At 38.7% G+C, this 18,467-nt stretch overlaps 1 protein-coding gene across 3 annotated transcripts in view; it reads left to right on the plus strand.

Moving 5' to 3' along the window:
• The window catches only part of Slc26a4 (solute carrier family 26 member 4), a 48,169-nt gene that overhangs the window by 7,470 nt on the left and 22,232 nt on the right, over positions 1–18,467 (plus strand). For 2 of the 3 annotated variants that reach the window (XM_074064991.1, XM_020171835.2), the window contains 7 exons: positions 2,160–2,270; positions 3,921–4,105; positions 4,666–4,830; positions 12,851–13,003; positions 13,089–13,171; positions 17,308–17,455; positions 18,340–18,453. In XM_074064991.1, the coding sequence (XP_073921092.1) occupies positions 2,160–2,270; positions 3,921–4,105; positions 4,666–4,830; positions 12,851–13,003; positions 13,089–13,171; positions 17,308–17,455; positions 18,340–18,453 (959 nt within the window). The remainder of the gene's footprint in view (positions 1–2,159; positions 2,271–3,920; positions 4,106–4,665; positions 4,831–12,850; positions 13,004–13,088; positions 13,172–17,307; positions 17,456–18,339; positions 18,454–18,467) is intronic. The other variant, XM_074064990.1, reaches the window with a different exon arrangement.

An 18,467-nucleotide genomic window follows, 5' to 3' on the forward strand; every position in this document is an offset into this window, starting at 1 on the left:
TTATTGTACCAATTCCTTTGTAATAAAGATGATGACCATGCACCTGAGTAGCAGTTGTCACTAGAGAGACGCTACATGAAAATGGAAAATGTCCCCATTTTCCTGGCATATGAAATGCTGAAGGAGCAGGGACAGGGTAAAACAAAACCTGAAAAGCCCAGATTAGGGAACTGGAAGCTTGAGCAGATCTTGAAAAATTGCCATAGGAAATAAATAGATTGTGCTTTCATCCCTGCTTCTTCTTTCTTGTCTTCCCTTTGTGAATCCACCTTTTAATTCTATTCCAACTTATTAAGACTACTGACTATTACAACTCCTGTTGTAATTCGCATAGTAAGCAATTGCACCAATAATACGTATTTTTTCTAGAATGCAAAATCTAGGACAGAGACTTTAACAGTAACTGGCACAAGGTAGAGGCATAATCAATAGTAGTTGAGTGAATGAATGTTCATACTAGAAAACTGGAAAACACATATAAGGAACATGAAGAAAAAAAATCTTCTTTACAAACTGAAAGTCTTGGTTGATCCTACCATATAGTAACCCATTCATAGTTAAGTAAATGTCCTACTAAACACATAAATGCATATATATATACAACTTGATTGTTTTTCCTACTGGAAAAAAATTACATATATATATATATATATATATATACACACACACACACAATGTCTAGGAATAAAAAGTACCAAGTTCAGGACAGTGGTGTCTTCTGAATGTGAAGGAGGAAAGAGGATGTGATTGAGGAAAAGGATACCAAGTTTTAACTTTATTCCTTTAAATTTTATTCCTCTATTCCTTTAATTCTTTTTTTTTTTTGCAGTGCTGAGGATCAAACTTAGGACCTTGTACATGCTAGGCAAGCTCTCTACCACTGAGCCACATTCCCAACCCCAATCATTTATTTCTGAGGCTGGATTGTAGATACATGGGAATTTACTATATTATTCATTGTCTTTTTGTACATTAAAAATCTGGAAAAGATTAAAAATCCACAAAGATTAGATTATTATATTATATTTTTTCCAGATTTAAGAATATATGCAACATACAAGTTTACTTTTATAAGAGTGGGAGCATGTATGCTTTTCAGTTTTTAATCTTTGTTTTCTCACTTTAAAAAATTATTTCATATTTCTCCATGTTAGTGTGCTTCTATACATAACATAAATTGTATTTATAGAATTACACACACCAAGAGAATCTCAGCAACATAGAATTATAATATATGAAGTATAATTTACCTAACCACTTTCCTTTTGAGGGATAGTCATAAATAAATAATTTTGAGTGCCTGTAGACCAGGTCATTTGGGTTGTTACCACTTTTTAAAACTTGTTATAAATCTAGTCCTTCATAATGACTCAAGGATCAAACAGCTTCATTTTCTCTCATGAGAGTGAAGTGTGGGAGGTAGGATGGAGTAAGTAAGATGCACTGACTACGTAAGTATTTCACCAAGAAATAATGTGTCTTTATTCTCATTATCTTCTTCCAACTCCAAGTCCACTGCAGTGTTGATTTCTCTAGCCTGACATTCACAGCCCTGAGGCCTACTGGTATGGCTTACTTACAGTAGAGTTGTTCTCCTTTACCAGGGCAGAGAGTTTGTCTTGCCTGTTGCTAAGTACAATTGCCATATTTTTTTTCTTGTTTATATCTAACTTCTGTTCCCCAACAAGAAAGGAAAGGCAAGAGAAACAATGTCTTTTTTGAGTCCCTCAGAACATTGGGGAACACTGAGCTCAAACAAAACTGTCCACATGCAAAACTGGTCTTAACCAGGTTTGTAATCAACAACTGACTTGATTGTTTTTCCCACTGAAAATCAATTACTGCAGTTCATTTGAGCAGGTGATGCTAGTAGAAGCAATCATTATCCCTGCTGGCTAAACCATGTTCTATACCCTAACACCACCACAGTGTATGCAAAATGAGAAAACTAGGGCTGGGATGCGGCTCAAACAGTAGAGTGTTTATCTGCCTAGCAAGCCTGAGGCCCCATATTCAAATCCCAGAACCACACATACACACAAAAAAGAAAACCACTTGGAACAGACTGATGTGTTAAGTCCCTAAATCAAGGCCTTTCTCTGTACAGTGTAAGTGTGCTATAACTTTTGTTTGTGAATCTGTTTTGGTTGTCCTTTTAGGGATGGCGTATGCGCTGCTAGCTTCCGTTCCTGTTGGATATGGTCTCTACTCCGCCTTCTTTCCTATCCTGACATACTTTATCTTTGGAACATCGAGGCACATCTCCGTTGGTAATCACGAGTGTATTTTACAGTTAGCTTTGTTTATGTTTAAAGAGTTTTGTCTGGAGTATATGCTCCATTCTGCCGTATCTTTGTTAACACTTTCCTGGGAAAGCGGGTTTCAGTGTTTTTCCTATTTTTGGCTATTGAATGATGTTGGTTAGCTTTATACATAACTTTGTTTTCATAAAGAGAATAAAATTGGAAGACTGACAATGAAAACCTACTTTAGATTTTTAGCATATTTTGAATTTTGATAGTATAATAAAGTTGACTGGTGTTCTCTTCCAAAATGTACAATAATAGAAAAAAAATCTTCATGAGATCTTTGAACCCACTTACTTTACTAGAGGAACTTTGAATTTATTAAATTATGTTCATCAAATATATATTCATTATTTCCTTAAAGACCATACTTATTTGAAACCAATAATATTAGAAGACTGGGAATGTTTTTTTGGTGGTCTTGGGGTTTGAACCCAGGGCCTTGCGCTTGCTAGGCAGGTGCTCCACAACTTGAGTCATGCCCCCACCCCAAGACTGGCAAATCCTGCCAAAACAATTTAGAGACCAAGCTTACCTTTCCTTCTTGGAATGGCACATCGTAGGTATTCTGTCATTCCTAAAACTTAAGTTCTCTTTAGCTAGAATGTTCTAGTAAATGAATGTTTTAATGTTATTTTATACAACTTTGATGTTTATAATAGAAATAATTTTGCTCTTAAAACTACCTGCTGGCTAGCCATGTCTACCTGGATAGTCCTCTTCGTAGAAATACACCTCGCTACCCTCAGACTGCGTCCTTGAGTTTAGTTGTATCTCTCCCAGTATCTAGCTCACTGCCATGTCTGAAGGAGATTAGGAGGAGGATATTGAGTGAAAGAACTTCCTCACTTGGAGAATCAGTCAGTGACAAATGCTTCCCTAGGCAAGGAACACAGAGCTGATTTTTCTCTGGTGTTCTCTACATCCCAGGTTATTGGATTTGCATTGAATCCTCCCAACTATAAAGCCTTTTATTATCAAAAAGTAGGATCATCACCATTACCATGGTAAAAATATCAGTAGTGACTGGACCAGTTGCTGGAAGAAATCAGAACTTTTTAAAAACACAGGATCTTACCAACTGGCATTACACATTCAAAAGTGGGTTTTTTTTGGTCTTGCAAAGCAAAAAAAGAGAAACTATACTTGTGATATTTATCAAGGTGCTTGGGTCCAGAGATGAGGATATTGGACACTCTAGAGATGAGATTATATGGAATAAAAATTAGGTAGAACAAGTAAGGATTCAATTTATACATTGACTCTGCCAGAAAACCTCTCTGTCTGACAGCTTCTCCCACTCTGCCCCCTACACCTGAGGATCACACAAACAATATGTTGGGCCCTGGGCCCTCGGATTCATGAAGTATCCCAAATACTGTGATTACCCACCTACCCATCTCTCTTGGCCATTTGTGGTTCATGAATGCCTTGAGATATCTGCTTTTCAGCTTTGTGTGTGTGTGTGTGTATGTACAAGCAATATTTTCCTGGTCACAGCTAATTATTTCACACATCTTTCTAATCCTATGTAGACATATTGAGTTTCAATATTTGTGATTAAAATATTTGTCATTAATACTTGGTTAGTTGACAGTCCCCTTTTTTCCCCAGGACCTTTCCCTGTGGTCAGTTTAATGGTGGGATCTGTTGTTCTGAGCATGGCGCCTGATGAGCGCTTTCTCGTGTCTGATAGTAATGGAACTGCATTGAATGCCACTGTGGTAGACACTACAGCCAGAGATGCAGAGAGAGTACTGATCGCAAGCACCCTTACTCTTTTGGTTGGAATCATACAGGTAATGGACTTACATGCAAAATATAGATGGATGTAATTATTATTTGAAATAATTAATTTAAAAACATGTGGACTTAAAGATTTATCTTATGCAAAACAAAGTAATTTCCTGACCTCCAAAGTTATATTCTAAATTACATTGTTTTAGGTAAGATGCTAAAATAGCTCACTTACCATCAAAGTCAGAAACAGAAAAAAAGCAGAATAACATGAGTGATTCACTTGAGGACTACAGAAGGGAAGTGTGCAGAGTCACAATGGAGCAGTATCTGGTGAGCAGGGCCGTAGGGCCTGAAAATCAGAAAGTGACTTTCTGCTCTTCTTAGTAAGTATACAGAAGTACCTCAAGGTCTATATTCCACATGGCTTCAAATTTTTAAAGTGATGGAGGAGAGGAGAGAGTCAGGCCATTAAGAAATTCGTATTTGTTTTCTACAAGCATTTTTGTGCTGCAGGAAGCCTATGACTGTTTTGACTGGTATTAAGCTTAATTTGTTCATATTTCAAGATTGGTTCTGTCAGGCAAACATTTCATTTTTTTCCTTTTTCTTCTTATCCCAGCTGATATTTGGAGCTTTGCAGATTGGATTCATAGTGAGGTACTTGGCAGACCCTTTAATTGGTGGATTCACTACAGCAGCTGCCTTCCAAGTGCTGGTCTCACAGCTGAAGATTGTCCTCAATGTTTCAACCAAAAACTACAATGGTGTTCTCTCCATTATCTATGTAAGTACTGTTTCTTACAACAGTCACTCTTCTTTCTCTCTTTAACTTGAGCTGAAGAATCTATGATCACCTAATATACTTTGTGAACCATGGAAAACATTCCCTAAAAGAAGCAGAAGAATCAGGAGTAACACAAAGAAGAATCAGGCTTTGTAAATCATTGCTTAGAATGGTTTCAGAAAAGTTACTGCACTTAAAAAGTGTAAGTGGAAACAAAGTGGTAGAATGAAGTAAAGATAAGTCTGGTATTCAATGAACTTGTATTCTAGTCTTAAGGAGACAAAGTGACCATGTAAGGTAGTGACTGAAAGTTCAAGTTTAGAGTTGGATGGACCTGGATTCAGATTTTACCCCTGTTACATACTAGCCATCTGAGCAAATTACCATGCCTGACTTTCCTTCTCTACAGAATGGAGTGTTAAAGAGTATCTACTTCCTTCTATTCTTAAATAAGAATAGTTGAGGAGCACTTGGACCAAGGATTGGCAGGTAGCAAGTACCAAAAAAGTTATTATTTTGAAAGCTGGGCATGATGGCACATACCTGTAATCCCAGCATTTGAGAGGCTGAAGCAGGAGGATTATAAATTCAAGGCCAAACTGGGCTATAGAGTGAGACCCTGTCTCAAAAAAATACGTTATTTAGAAATTATTATTATTTCAAGGTTTCTTTTCATTTTTATTTTTTAAAACAATATGATTGGAGATGCAGCTTCAAGCCCTTTCTAATTATGAGTCTATAAAATGCAAAATGTAAATGTCTTGGTAATTATAAATGAAAAGGAACATTAGATTCAGAGATGATTCAGTATGCAAAAGAGATGCACAAGAAGGATATAGATTACATTAATTAGATTTTAGGAAGTCCTTGGAGCTAAATATATGTTCTATATAAAGCATGTTACTGAGGCTTGGAAGATGCTGATAAGAACATGATGTCACTCTAGCTCGGGGATGACGCTATGCAAAACTGATGTGCCAGCATTAATGGTGGACTTGGAGTCATTTAACTGCCCACATTTTAGCTTTCCAAACAATGTGAGGCCATGCAGACGTACCAAAGAGTTAGTGAGGTTGTCACTAGTTTCATAACAGTGCTATAATCCCACGTTACTGATCCATTCGGCAAATATTACCAAGTGCTTACTGCAGACCAGCTACCATGCCAGGTGGTGGGAATGGTCAGAGGAGAAAGGCAATTGGTGTCTCAGAATTTGAACTTCAACAGACATGAGTTAGAGCCTTCTTTCCACCACCTTCTACCTGTGAGATTTTGGTTATATTGTAATGAATTTCCCTACACCTCCGTGTCCTAGATTGTAAAATGGGGGTAATAGTGGTAGCTACCTCTCAGAGTTGTTAGGATTAAAAAAGAAAATTGTGTCAGGCGTGATGGCATGTGCCTGTAATCCCAGCATGAGTGAGGCTGAGGCAGGAGGATCTCAAGTTCAAGGCACCCCTGGACCACATAGCAAGTTCCAGGCTAGTTGGGGCTACATAGTGAGACTCTGTTTCCAAAAAAAAACTGAGCAAAGCACCAAGCACAATAGCCGGTACATAGTCAGACTTAGCTTATTGTTGTGATTTTCATTAATACAGATGAGCAGACCTCACAGAGCTTACTGTTTGCTTCCCAGAGACCCAGCCTATTAGAAAACACTAGCATAGATTGTCCACGATTCAATATTATTTTGGTCATTCTTGCTTTTGTCCCCTGATGAAGTCGTGACTTTTTATTTTGTTGTTGGTGGTGATTTTTTTGGCAGTATTGGGATTTGAACTCAGGGCGTTGTAGTTACCAGGCAGACAGACACTCTATCACTTGAGTCACACCCTCAGTCCTTCTTGCTTTCATTATTTTTCAAATAGGGTCTCACATTTATGTCCCGGGTAGCCTGGACCACATTTCTCCTACTTATGCTCCCGGCATAGCTGGGATGACAGGTGTGAACCACCTCCCTCCAGCTATTGGTGGAGATGGGGGTCTCATGAACTTTTTGCTTGGGCTGGCCTTGAACCACTAATATGGAGAAATGTGAAATCATTTTTTTCAGTGAGAAAAACAAAGATTAAAAACTGATAAGTAAACATGTTCCAACTTTTACAATAATAAATATGTATGTTGCATACATATAAAAATCTAGAAAAAAATTTAGATGATAATCTGATTTTTCTAGCTTTTGATCTTTTCCAGATTTTTAATAATAAGACCATGACTACTGTAGTTAATTCCCATGTATCCATAACCAGCCTCAGAAATAAATGACTGAGGCTGGGAATGTGGCTTAGTGGTAGAGAGCTTGCCTAGCATGTGCAAGGCCCTGGGTGTGATCCTCAGCACCACAAAAAAAAATAATTAAAGGAATAAATTATTGCCAGTACAGTTGAAACTCTATATCCTTTTCCTCAATCACATTCTCTTTTCTCCTCCACCCTCAGAGGACAACCACTGTCCTGAACCTGTTTTGTTTTTTTTTAATGCTAGACATTCTGTATGCTCTTACATAGATATGCATTTATGTGGCTTGTAGGATATTTACTAAACTAAAAATGGGTTATCTATATGGACCCCTATGCCCAGCCAGTTATTTTGGAGACCTTCAGACGTCCTTACTTTGAGCAGGCTCTGCCACTTTTGCAATCTCTGACACATCTTGCTTTCACGTTCCATCAGCTGCTCATTTTTTGTTTCATTTCCAAATGCATTCATTTCACCTACTGAATAAATACACCACTAGGCCACTATTCACTCCCCTATGCAAAAGCAATGACTCTTGAACCCATCAATATATCCCGTACTAAGTGCTCACTTCCTTGTGCCAACATTGCTGTAACCTCACAGGAGGCTAAGAATAACACTTGACCTGGGTTTTGGCTGGATCTCTACAGAACAGTGGAAATAGTTCTTCTGGTCTCTTAGTACTATGTTTAAGAAGAAACATGCCCATAAAATATGGTGACTCACATCTATAATTCCAGCTACTTGGAAGGTGAAGATCAGGAGGATTACAGTTCGAGGCCAGCCCAGGCAAAAAGTTAGTGAAACCCCCATCTCAACTAATAAGCTTTGCATGGTGGTTCATACTTGTGATCCCAGCTATTTGGGAGGCCATAGTTTGGAGGGTCATAGTCTGAACATTGTCCTGGGAAACCTGAAAAAACACAGCAAAAAGGGCTGGGGTTGTAGCTTAAGTAGAAAAGCTCCTGACTAGCAAGTTCAACCCAGTACCAACACATGCTACAAATGATGACTGTTTCACAGGGACTGAGTGACCTAGAATTTTTAAATGGATTTTATTGTTTTTTTTAAGAGAAGTTTCAGGCTCACAGAAAAATTGAGCAGGAAGTACAGAGTTTGCATATGCCCACTCTTTCCACCTCAGACGTCCCCACAAGCAACACCACAGTGGTGCTATACACTATACAGCACTAGGAATACTTATTATAATCAGGGAACCTTCTGTTGTGGGAGTCTGCAGGGAATTCCTCACAGCCAGTCAAGTTGGATGAAGGTGTCCCAATTATCCTATGTGGTAGTAAATGTAAGCTTCATAATCTGAAAAGAGAGAATGGGCAGATCTGAAAATTATTGCACAAAGGTCCCTGAACTGAGAGGTTTGCTCCTGGCATTCTTATTGCAATCATTTATGAAGGAATCCTTCAATGAGCTCAATAGTGGATTCTTCCAGGAAAGATTGTAAAATTGTTGTAAAAATACTTAATTTGTTACCATTTTTGTTATAATGTTGTACTTTGGTTTGCCCCACTCCAAAGAGTAAGACTGGAAGTAATGAATACAAAGAATTGGATGACAGAACTATTAGGGTAATAGAAAAACACCACAGGTGTCAGATATAGAATGCAGAAGGGATCAGGACAGGGTATTGGTGGCAATTTAGAGCTAGTAACAATCTGGATGCTACCATGCGGCTACTTAAATAGCCACTGAGGTGTGCTTGTTTTGGTACCATTCACTCTGAAGGGAGGGAAAGGGACAGGGACGCCCTCTTGGCTTGCTTTACTAAATTGATGCTACCTGCTCTACTTCATTTGATGAGGAAGATCACAATGAAGAGTTCTGCCCAAAGATGAGACTTTTGAAAGCCCTAGTTTAGCTTGATCAGACTTGTTACTTGAATTTATTTTTGATATGAAAAAGTTACATCATTATAATAAAGAAAGTAACACTTTGAGCAGGAATCTCGATATATGCAAAATATCTGTAGCAGGAAATGCCTGGTAGCAAGAGGTGATTATGAAGGATTAATTTTATTCTTTGAGATAAGATGAACTAAAATAAATTCAGCTCCAAAAATTAACCAGTAACTTTTCTCATATGTAATATTGGGAATAGTTTTTTTTCCTTATAGCTTCATACACTCAGGTAACATTGGGCAAAAATAATTGTCCAAATGAAATGATGCTAAAATTTTCCAGTTACAGTAGGAAATAGAGTAAAATACTATCTATAACTGAAAAGCTCATTTTCATGATTTGAACTATGTTGAGAATAAGTGCAAAATCACATTTATTCATGTTTTAGCATTTTAATAGAAAATTAAATTAGAATTACTGTTCAGTGCATTCTTAAAATCTCATCTCTAGATCTTTCATGACAATCTGACTATTCCAGTTTATATGGTTGAGATTTATCTCTACATAGATCAAACTTTTTACAGTATGATTTTTATAAGAAATCCTGAATGTGCTGGACCTGGTGACTCACACCTATAATCCCAGTTACTGAGGAGGCAAAGATCAGAAGGATCACAGTTCAAGGCCAGCTGGGGGAAAAAGTTGACAAGACCCCATGTCAACCAGTGGCTGGGTGCAGTGGTGCACACCTGTCATCCCACATATGCGGGAAGCATAAATAGGAGGATAGTGGTCCAGGCTGGCCGGGGCAGAAACTTGAAACATCCTAAAGACAACTAAAATAAAAAGTTCTGGGATAGTGGCTCAAGTGGTAGAGCACCTGCAAATGCGAGGCCCTAAGTCCAAATCCCAGTACTTCCAACAGTACTGCCAAAAAAAAAAAAAAAAAGAGGAAAAAAATCCTGAATGATTGAGTGATTAATATGCAAGCAGTTGATATATATATAACTCACATGTTTTGCAAGATGTAGTGTGTGATATAAGCTGATTTTGGTTTTTTGCAGCTCCTATCACCTTTTTCATACATTGCAAGTTCTTTTTTACTAAAAAAATGACTAAGTGACTCTCAAAGATTTAATGGGAATCCTATAGTGATTTTTGTAAGATGAAAATGCTTTTGTGATTGGAATAATTAGTACAAATGTTTTGTCTCCATTAGTTTGAATTTTTTCCATCTTGAATTAGAAAGTAAACCTGTGTTATGTAGACAATGAATCAAAATAGTTTATGAATTAATGAGATCCTTGTCAGAAACTTGATTATGTAAAGGGTCAAATAGCAATGAGCACCTCAGAGCCTCCCAGGTGGCTGACAGGGCTGCTCCTGTGTTAGGTGCCTGAGGTTTTGGTCCTGTGTCTACTGTGCTGATTTTCCCATTTTCTTTTTCACCCTGCTGTCACTGCTTCACCTTATTGTTGTCAGTGTTTCTGCCTCTAGCAATTTTCAGTGATTCTGGAAAGCAGACAAGGTTGGCGTGTTAGTATAGTGTTTAAGGTAACAGCAAAAATGCCCTCATAGAGAAACCTCGAGAAGCTTCCTCTAAGTTAAATGCCCAAGCCCTTGGTAGAATGCATTTTGCTTGCACAATACTCTCTTCATTCCCTTACTCTTGAGTGTGCTCCAGAGACGTGAGGCTGCTGGCAATGTGACTCTTACATTACCTAATGTTCATTATGTAATAGTTACTAGACTCATAATTATTTTAAGGATTTTACTTACCGTAAAAATGAATAATATGCATATTTCAAACTATTAAGATGCCCCATTCCTTTATCTCACACAAAAACATCTCTATAAAAATATGCAAAAAAAAAGTCACTTTTGCTGGGAGATTACTGGTCTCAAAAAATTGAGAGATGCCTTCTTTTTTTTAAATTTTTTTTTATTATTCATATGTGTATACAATGCTTGGGTCATTTCTCCCCCATGCCCCCACCCCCTCCCTTACCACCCACCCCACCCCCTCCCTTACCACCCACCCCACCCCCTCCCTTTCCCCCCACCCCCTCAATACCCGGCAGAAACTATTTTGCCCTTATCTCTAATTTTGTTGAAGAGAGAGTATAAGCAATAATAGGAAGGAACAAGGGTTATTGCTGGTTGAGATAAGGATAGCTATACAGGGCATTGACTCACATTGATTTCCTGTGTGTGGGTGTTACCTTCTAGGTTAATTCTTTTTGATCTAACCTTTTCTCTAGTTCCTGGTCCCCTTTTCCTATTGGCCTCAGTTGCTTTAAGGTATCTGCTTTAGTTTCTCTGCATTAAGGGCAACAAATGCTAGCTAATTTTTTAGGTGTCTTACCTATCCTCATATCTCCCTGTGTGCACTCGCTTTTATCATGTGATCAAAGTTCAATCCCCTTGTTGTGTTTGCCCTTGATCTAATGTCTGCATATGAGGGAGAACATACGATTTTTGGTCTTTTGGGCCAGGCTAACCTCACTCAGAATGATGTTCTCCAATTCCATCCATTTACCAGCGAATGATAACATTTCGTTCTTCTTCATGGCTGCATAAAATTCCATTGTGTATAGATACCACATTTTCTTGATCCATTCGTTGGTAGTAGGGGAGATGCCTTCTTAACTCATGACTTCTGCTGGACAGAAGCTCATGTAACAAAGAGCTAGTGTCCTTCCCTGGGATTCTCCCTTACTAATTTCCTTGAAGAGCACCTTTGATTCCCAGAAACCTCATGTTTACAAAACAAAACTAGTTTTCCTTGAGCTGGCTTCTCTGCTCACTTGGGAAGAATTATTTTCAGTTATATCTTAGTTCAAGTTTGAGCTAAGCACCAAATCAATTTCTAAATGTGTATACTTGCTCTATATATCAATCCAATAACTTTTCTTTGCTCTAAAGAATGGATTTTATCTACATATTAAAGTATTTTAGAAGGCTTTTGTTATATTACCTGTATCATTTAGATTTAGGGAAAAACAGTACTTAAGATGCTGGCTAATTGGAACTTTGGGGTTTGTCTGCTTTTAATCTCAATAACACTCTGTATACATGGTAAAAATTAGGGCACTTAATAGCACCTATAAAATCACTTTAAGATATAAGCTTTTTAAAGTTTTTCTGCAAGTAAAATACAGTATGTAGTGATTTTTTTTCTTTGAAATGCTTTTCATTTTTTATTATAAGAAATACAGGGCTCAAGTGGTTGAGAGCTGTCTAGCTTGCATGAGGCCCTGAGTTCAAACCCAGGTACCAAAAAAAATTAAATAAAAGTCTGGTCTGTGTGATGGTACTTACCATGGGCTGGCTTTGTCTACTGTAGGTTTACCTGTAGAATGATCTAGAGGGCCATTCCCTTTGGAAATTCTTGTTAGGCTCTGGAGGCTCACACCTGTAATCCTAGCTACTTGGGAGACTGAGATTAGAAGGAGCATGGTTCAAGGCCAGCCTAGGCAAATAGTTTTCAAGACCCCCCCCCCAATCTCCAAAATAACTAGAGCAAAAATGGAGTTGAGGTGTGGCTCAATTGGTCAAGCACTTGCTTTGCAAGCATAAAGCTTTCAGCTCAAATGTCAGTGCCACCAAAACACACACATAGACACACACACACACACACACACACACACACACACACACAAGCAAATATAAGAATGCAAAAATCACTTATAGTTTCACCTATATATGATATATATATATGTATATATATATATATATATATATATATATTGCAGAGAATGCATCTGTAGTTGATTGTCCCTGTATTAGCCAACACATTTTTATAGTTTGTGTAAGACTTTCCTGTGTTATTTGATGCTGACAAGTTTTTCCACGGGAGGGGGTTGATTTTGTGTTTGGGCATGTCTATGTAGCAGGAGGTATATGAAATGGTTTTCTCTTTACAGACCTTGATTGAGATTTTTCAAAATATTGGAGAGACCAACCTTGCAGATTTCATTGCTGCATTACTCACCATCATCGTCTGTATGGCGGTTAAGGAACTGAATGATCGATTTAAACACAAAATCCCAATTCCTATTCCTATAGAAGTAATTGTGGTAAGTAGAAAATTCAGCCTAGCAAGGAATTATGAAAATGGGGCTTGGGGGTTTTTTGTTTCATAGCTTTTTTTTTTAATTTTAGACTATAGTTGCCACTGGCATTTCATATGGAGCTGACTTGGAAAAAAAATACAATGCTGGGATTGTTAAATCCATCCCAAGAGGGTAAGTATGGTACTCCTTGTAGATAATACTAATTTATGAAGTGAGAACTTTATTTATTTATTTGCAATACTGGGGTTTGAACTCAGTGGCTACAAAGGTGTAGGCATTCCACCAGCATCACCCCCCCTCCTTTTTGTGAAGGGTTTATTTGAGATAGGGTCTCTCGAACTAGTTACCCAGGCTGACTTCGAACCACAGTCCTCCTGATCTCTGCCTTCTGAGTTGCTAAGATTACGGGCATGAGCCTCTGGTGCCTAGCCAGAATTTTGTATTTAAATGAAAGCTCCTATTACAAGTTTCAGTTCACTAGGACTCCTTCAATAGTCCTGTTTGCATGTGATCTTGTTGAAGTACCCATTTATGCAAAGCATCCAACCAGCAGTCGTGTGTAGGTAAAGTTCAAGCCCTTTCTATAAAAGCAGTCCATATGCTATTTTCCTTCACTTTCTAGAAGTGTGGTGGGATGTGTACATTTCACATCAGATTCCCAATTTAAACTCACATGTATAATTATAACATAACATAAATGCAATCATAGTATCATTTATTGTTCTTTTAAAAGTCTGTTTAAGCATTCATGGATAACTGGCCTAAATTCTCTACCATTTGGTTTAATTAATCATAGGTAATAGGTATATCATTTGTACCTATAAATAAGTTACATTATCTTTAAGGTTTGGTAGGTAGTTTACAGTGTGGTGAATTAGAAGGTCCTTTATCTACCTCTGTCACTATCTAGTTGTGTGGCCCTGGGGAAGTTCTCCTATAAGACAAGGGTAATTACAGCAGTTGATGCCTCAACTCAAACTTGTAAAATGTCAGTAAGAGTTCTTATAAAATGCACAGAGTGGGCTGGGCCAGTTGGCTCTTGCTTGTAGTCCCAGCTACTCAGGAGGTGGAGGCAGGAGGATGTCGAGTTCAAGGTCAGTCCAAGCAAAGTTAGCAAGACCCTAACTCAAAAGCAAAATACAAACAAAAAGGACTAGAGGCATGGGTCAAGTGGTAGAGTCACGGGTTCAATCTCCAATAATCCCCCTTCACCCTCCTCCGACACACAAAGTGCACAGGATGGACAAAGTGCCTTGCACTATAGTTTTATCCTAGGGACCTAAAAGGAAGCCCAGATGTTTATTACACTTGTTAACAACCTATAGCATTTATGACTAGACTTGCAGATTCCCTTCTCAATTTCACCAAGCAAACTTGAGTTGTTTTCCCATGCTCTTAACAGAAGCTTCTCAAGCTAGCTTCTTCCTAGTGCTCATTCCACAGGAAACGTCTATCTTCCCAGTTAACTAAATATTACAATTTATTCTAATGTCAGTTTAAAAAATATTTGAAAAATGACAACTGTCTACATGAGCCTTAGGTTACATATCACCCATTACAGTGTTCCTCAGGTGAATCTTTGTGCAAGAATCACATGAGACCTGTTTTAACACAGATTCCTGGTCCCCCCTCAAACCTATCCCATTGAGCTTCCCAGAGGAGGGGGGGCTGGGAATTATTATTTTTCAAAAGTACCTCAAGTGAGTCTTCTGATCAGGTAAATTTGGGAAACTCTACATTAGGGGATAACATTTTGGTAGTGAATTCTAAAACTGGAAGGAATTAAATGACAAGAGATGCAATGTAGCTACTTGGGTTATGGAGTTCTTATCCTAATAATTACATTATTTGAGTAGTTATTAACAATTACATAAAAACAGATTTCAAGGATTCCTTTGGTCAGGCTTCCTAACCTGTACAAGTTACAGGTGGTCCATAATATATACCCTGTGCCCATCCACCCATGTTCCAGTTGTTCTGGGGAACTCACCTTTACTGCCCTATGTGTCCTCTCAGCCCTCTGCAGAGCTTTCTTGCTGCTCTCCTCCTGAGCATGGGTCTCTAGCCTCCTGCCCTTGGGGTTAATTACACTGAATTCTCTGACAGTCCCCTGGTCAGTCAATTTGTATCAAGGATTATGAAGCGCCCCGCTCCCAGGGTAGTGACCCCATTTGTGTAGGTTCAGCTCTGTCGCCCTCACACAGCACCTCCCTCATAGTAGGCTCTCAGAAAATATTTGTTGAAGGGATAAAATACCTTTGTTTATACCTGTCATTCTAAACAAGCCACAAAAAAGGCCTTTGTTATCTGATCTGACCTGATAGCACAGAAACAATTCTAATGATATTATCATCATTGGAGAAAGAGCAGCAGAGGGAGATTGGAAACTAGGGAAGAAAGGAGAGTGTTCACGTGGCTGAGGTGAGTGCCACAGAAGGAAGAGGAACAAGAGCCTGTGATTTCCTGCCGTTTTTGTTTTTTTGATGATGGTACTGGGGATTGAACTCAGGACGTCATGCTTGCTAGGCAGGCACTCTACCACTTGAGGCACGCCTTAGTTTTTCCTCAGGCTGGCCTTGGATCATGATCTTTCTACCTGTAACTCCCAAGTGGCTGGGATTATAGAGATGTCTTGCCTTGCCTTGTCCTGATTTCCCACCTTTTGATCTCCTCCCTACTTCACTTGTCCATCCAGGGTGCTGTCGTCAACTTCCTTTTATCCTTGAGGGTAAGGACCAAATGTTAGGATCACTCAGTCTCCCAAAACATCGTCTCACTGAACAGCCAAAAACTGTGACTCTATGTCCTCTCTACTCCCCTTCTGGTAAAAACACATGACCTCTCTATGTCCAATGGGCCTGAATATTCCAGGAGCCCTCTGTCTCTCACCCTGGCTTTTTCATTGCCAGCAGGCACTAAGTGAGCCAGGCACAATCTGCCTTTCTTGTGTAACTTAGCCCACAACTTTAATGGGCCTGTTCCTTACTCATCACTACAAGGCATCCTTATCACCTTGTCTGTCATCCTGGTTCTGAGTGTGTAGGTCTGTGTGTGTCCATGTGTGTTTTAACCCATAGCAAGATGGACTGCTCTGTCCTCTGAATTTAATCTGTACACTAACTCTCTTGCCTCATTCAGAATCCCAATGACTGGTCCTCTTTGTTATCATGTTTATGAGCAATGTTCTCAGGTGGGGTGCTTTGCAGTATACTTGAAAGTGTGGCACAAAGAACAGTGCCATGGGGAGGGAGGATCATGAAAATCACAGAGGTCTTTTTTCCTGGCTTCTTTCTGAGGCCACTTCTCTTTAGCTGGAGTGGAGGCATATTTACCAAATGTTCGTGTCCAGCCTGAATTAAAAACATACAGTTAGTGTTATGCTGATCATGCCTCACTGTCTCTTATGGGCTCTTTGGTCCTTCAGGGCCTACCCTGCTCTATCTCATCTTTTCAGATAAGTGTATATTTATATGTTCCCTCCCTTTGGGTTCTCAGTAGTACTATCTTATGATCAGGTCAGACAGGGTTGACTGGGGCCAAACAGGTCCACTCCATGAGCATACAATTTGGAAAGAGTTATGTCAGGTGCTAAAAGAAAGGCTTAATCTGAGGTGATCAGAAGATGTCCAGTCAGGACCTTAGTTGCTTGGGGCAAATAACCGACACCATTAAGGTTCAGAAAGACAGTATAAATGGTGTCAGGAGTATGACAGGTTTAGGTTCTCCCAAAGTAGACTGAGCATTTTGTTTATGAACAAGCACTAATTACTTAAACATATAATACCTCATTTCATTCTGAGAAAAAAGTTCAGAGTCCCCATTGACAGCTAAGGAAATAGATTTGGTAGATTTAAATAACATAAAGTCACACAGTTACTCTCAGATTGACTGAGGTCTTTTGCTTTGACATAATCCTGGTTAGTCGGTCGAGGATCACATAATATTTGGAGAACTGGGCAACAAGGTAGCAGTGGGCATTAAAACTAAACTCTTTGAAATACTGGAAAGTTGTCCTGATAAATCCCAACTCGAGGTCCTGAATTCAAACTCCAGTACCACCAAAAAAAAAAAAGAATTAGTAACAGCAGATTCATTTATGTCAGAGGTATAGAAGAGGCTCTCAAATAGGGGAATAAAGAAATCAGCCAGTAAGATTAAAAAGTGTAAAAGTAGGTGCTACTATTTATACATCTGCTTTTCATTCTCTTGGATCATGTCCTTTACTGTCTGTGTGACTGAGTGGATACAGCATTGCTGAGGTGGGGAAAAAGGGTTGTCAAGTCTTCACAGCATTGTTTCCTCCCTAGGTTTTTGCCTCCCACACTTCCACCTGTGAGCTTGTTTTCTGATATGCTGGCTGCATCGTTTTCCATCGCTGTGGTGGCTTATGCTATTGCAGTGTCTGTAGGAAAAGTGTATGCCACCAAACATGATTATACCATCGATGGGAATCAGGTATGGTTGCCCTTTTGCTGAATTGGTTTTATAGGGCTGAAAACCAAAAAAAAAAAAAAAAAAAAAGAAAACCATAAGTGGAAAGATTTTGGTGTAGTGAAAGAAAGAGTTCGTTTCTTCTGTGGGTTCTTATTAGATTACTTTAGATTATTTTCCCTCTTTGCTTGGTAATTAGAAATTATTTTGAACCATGTGTGCTGGAAAACTTTTCTTTTTAAGAAGTAACATGAGTAACACTAACTTGAAAAGAGCTAATTTAGTCAGGTCATAACCAACAATAAAAATTAACATATTAGCTCAGCATAAGAGTTCTTCAAGTAACCCAGTGTTTGGTAATTTGCTTTTAAAGGCAGCTGTAATATGATAAAAACAGTGTGATAATAATAATTAATAACAGCTGTGATGCAGTTCACTGTGCAATTAACATATACAGGCATATGATACATTGCCAGGTGAGCTGATTTTAACTACAAACAAATCTGCAAGTTTTGTAGGTGTGTGTTTCTGAAAACAGCATAGCCATTACAGCAGTTAAAGGACTAGTAATCGGGTAGAATAATAGCTCTGCTTGTTGTAATATGCTTCGTAGCAAATATTCAACCACACAAAAATGCCTATGATGTGACAGGTAAAACAGTGAAAAAGTTTTAGCAAGGGATCCTTAGTTTCATTTCTTGTCAACCTTGAAAACAACTGATAGCAGTAAGACCTCTCCTAGATTCTGTGGAGTCCAAATTTCTCATGCTTTGTTAATCAAATGCCTTTATCGGTAAAAATAAAATCAGACCATCAGGCAGGGTGGGTGTCAAAGTTTCCTTTAACCTACTCTGTAGTCTTTCTCAGACTCTATTTGTGTCATTGCTGACATCCAGTCTCTTTCCTAGGAATTCATTGCCTTTGGGATCAGCAACATCTTCTCAGGATTCTTCTCTTGTTTTGTGGCCACCACTGCGCTATCCCGCACCGCTGTCCAGGAGAGCACTGGGGGAAAGACACAGGTATGGAACAACAG

This window comes from Castor canadensis, chromosome 2, assembly GCF_047511655.1.
Source record: "Castor canadensis chromosome 2, mCasCan1.hap1v2, whole genome shotgun sequence".
Taxonomy (NCBI): domain Eukaryota; kingdom Metazoa; phylum Chordata; class Mammalia; order Rodentia; family Castoridae; genus Castor; species Castor canadensis.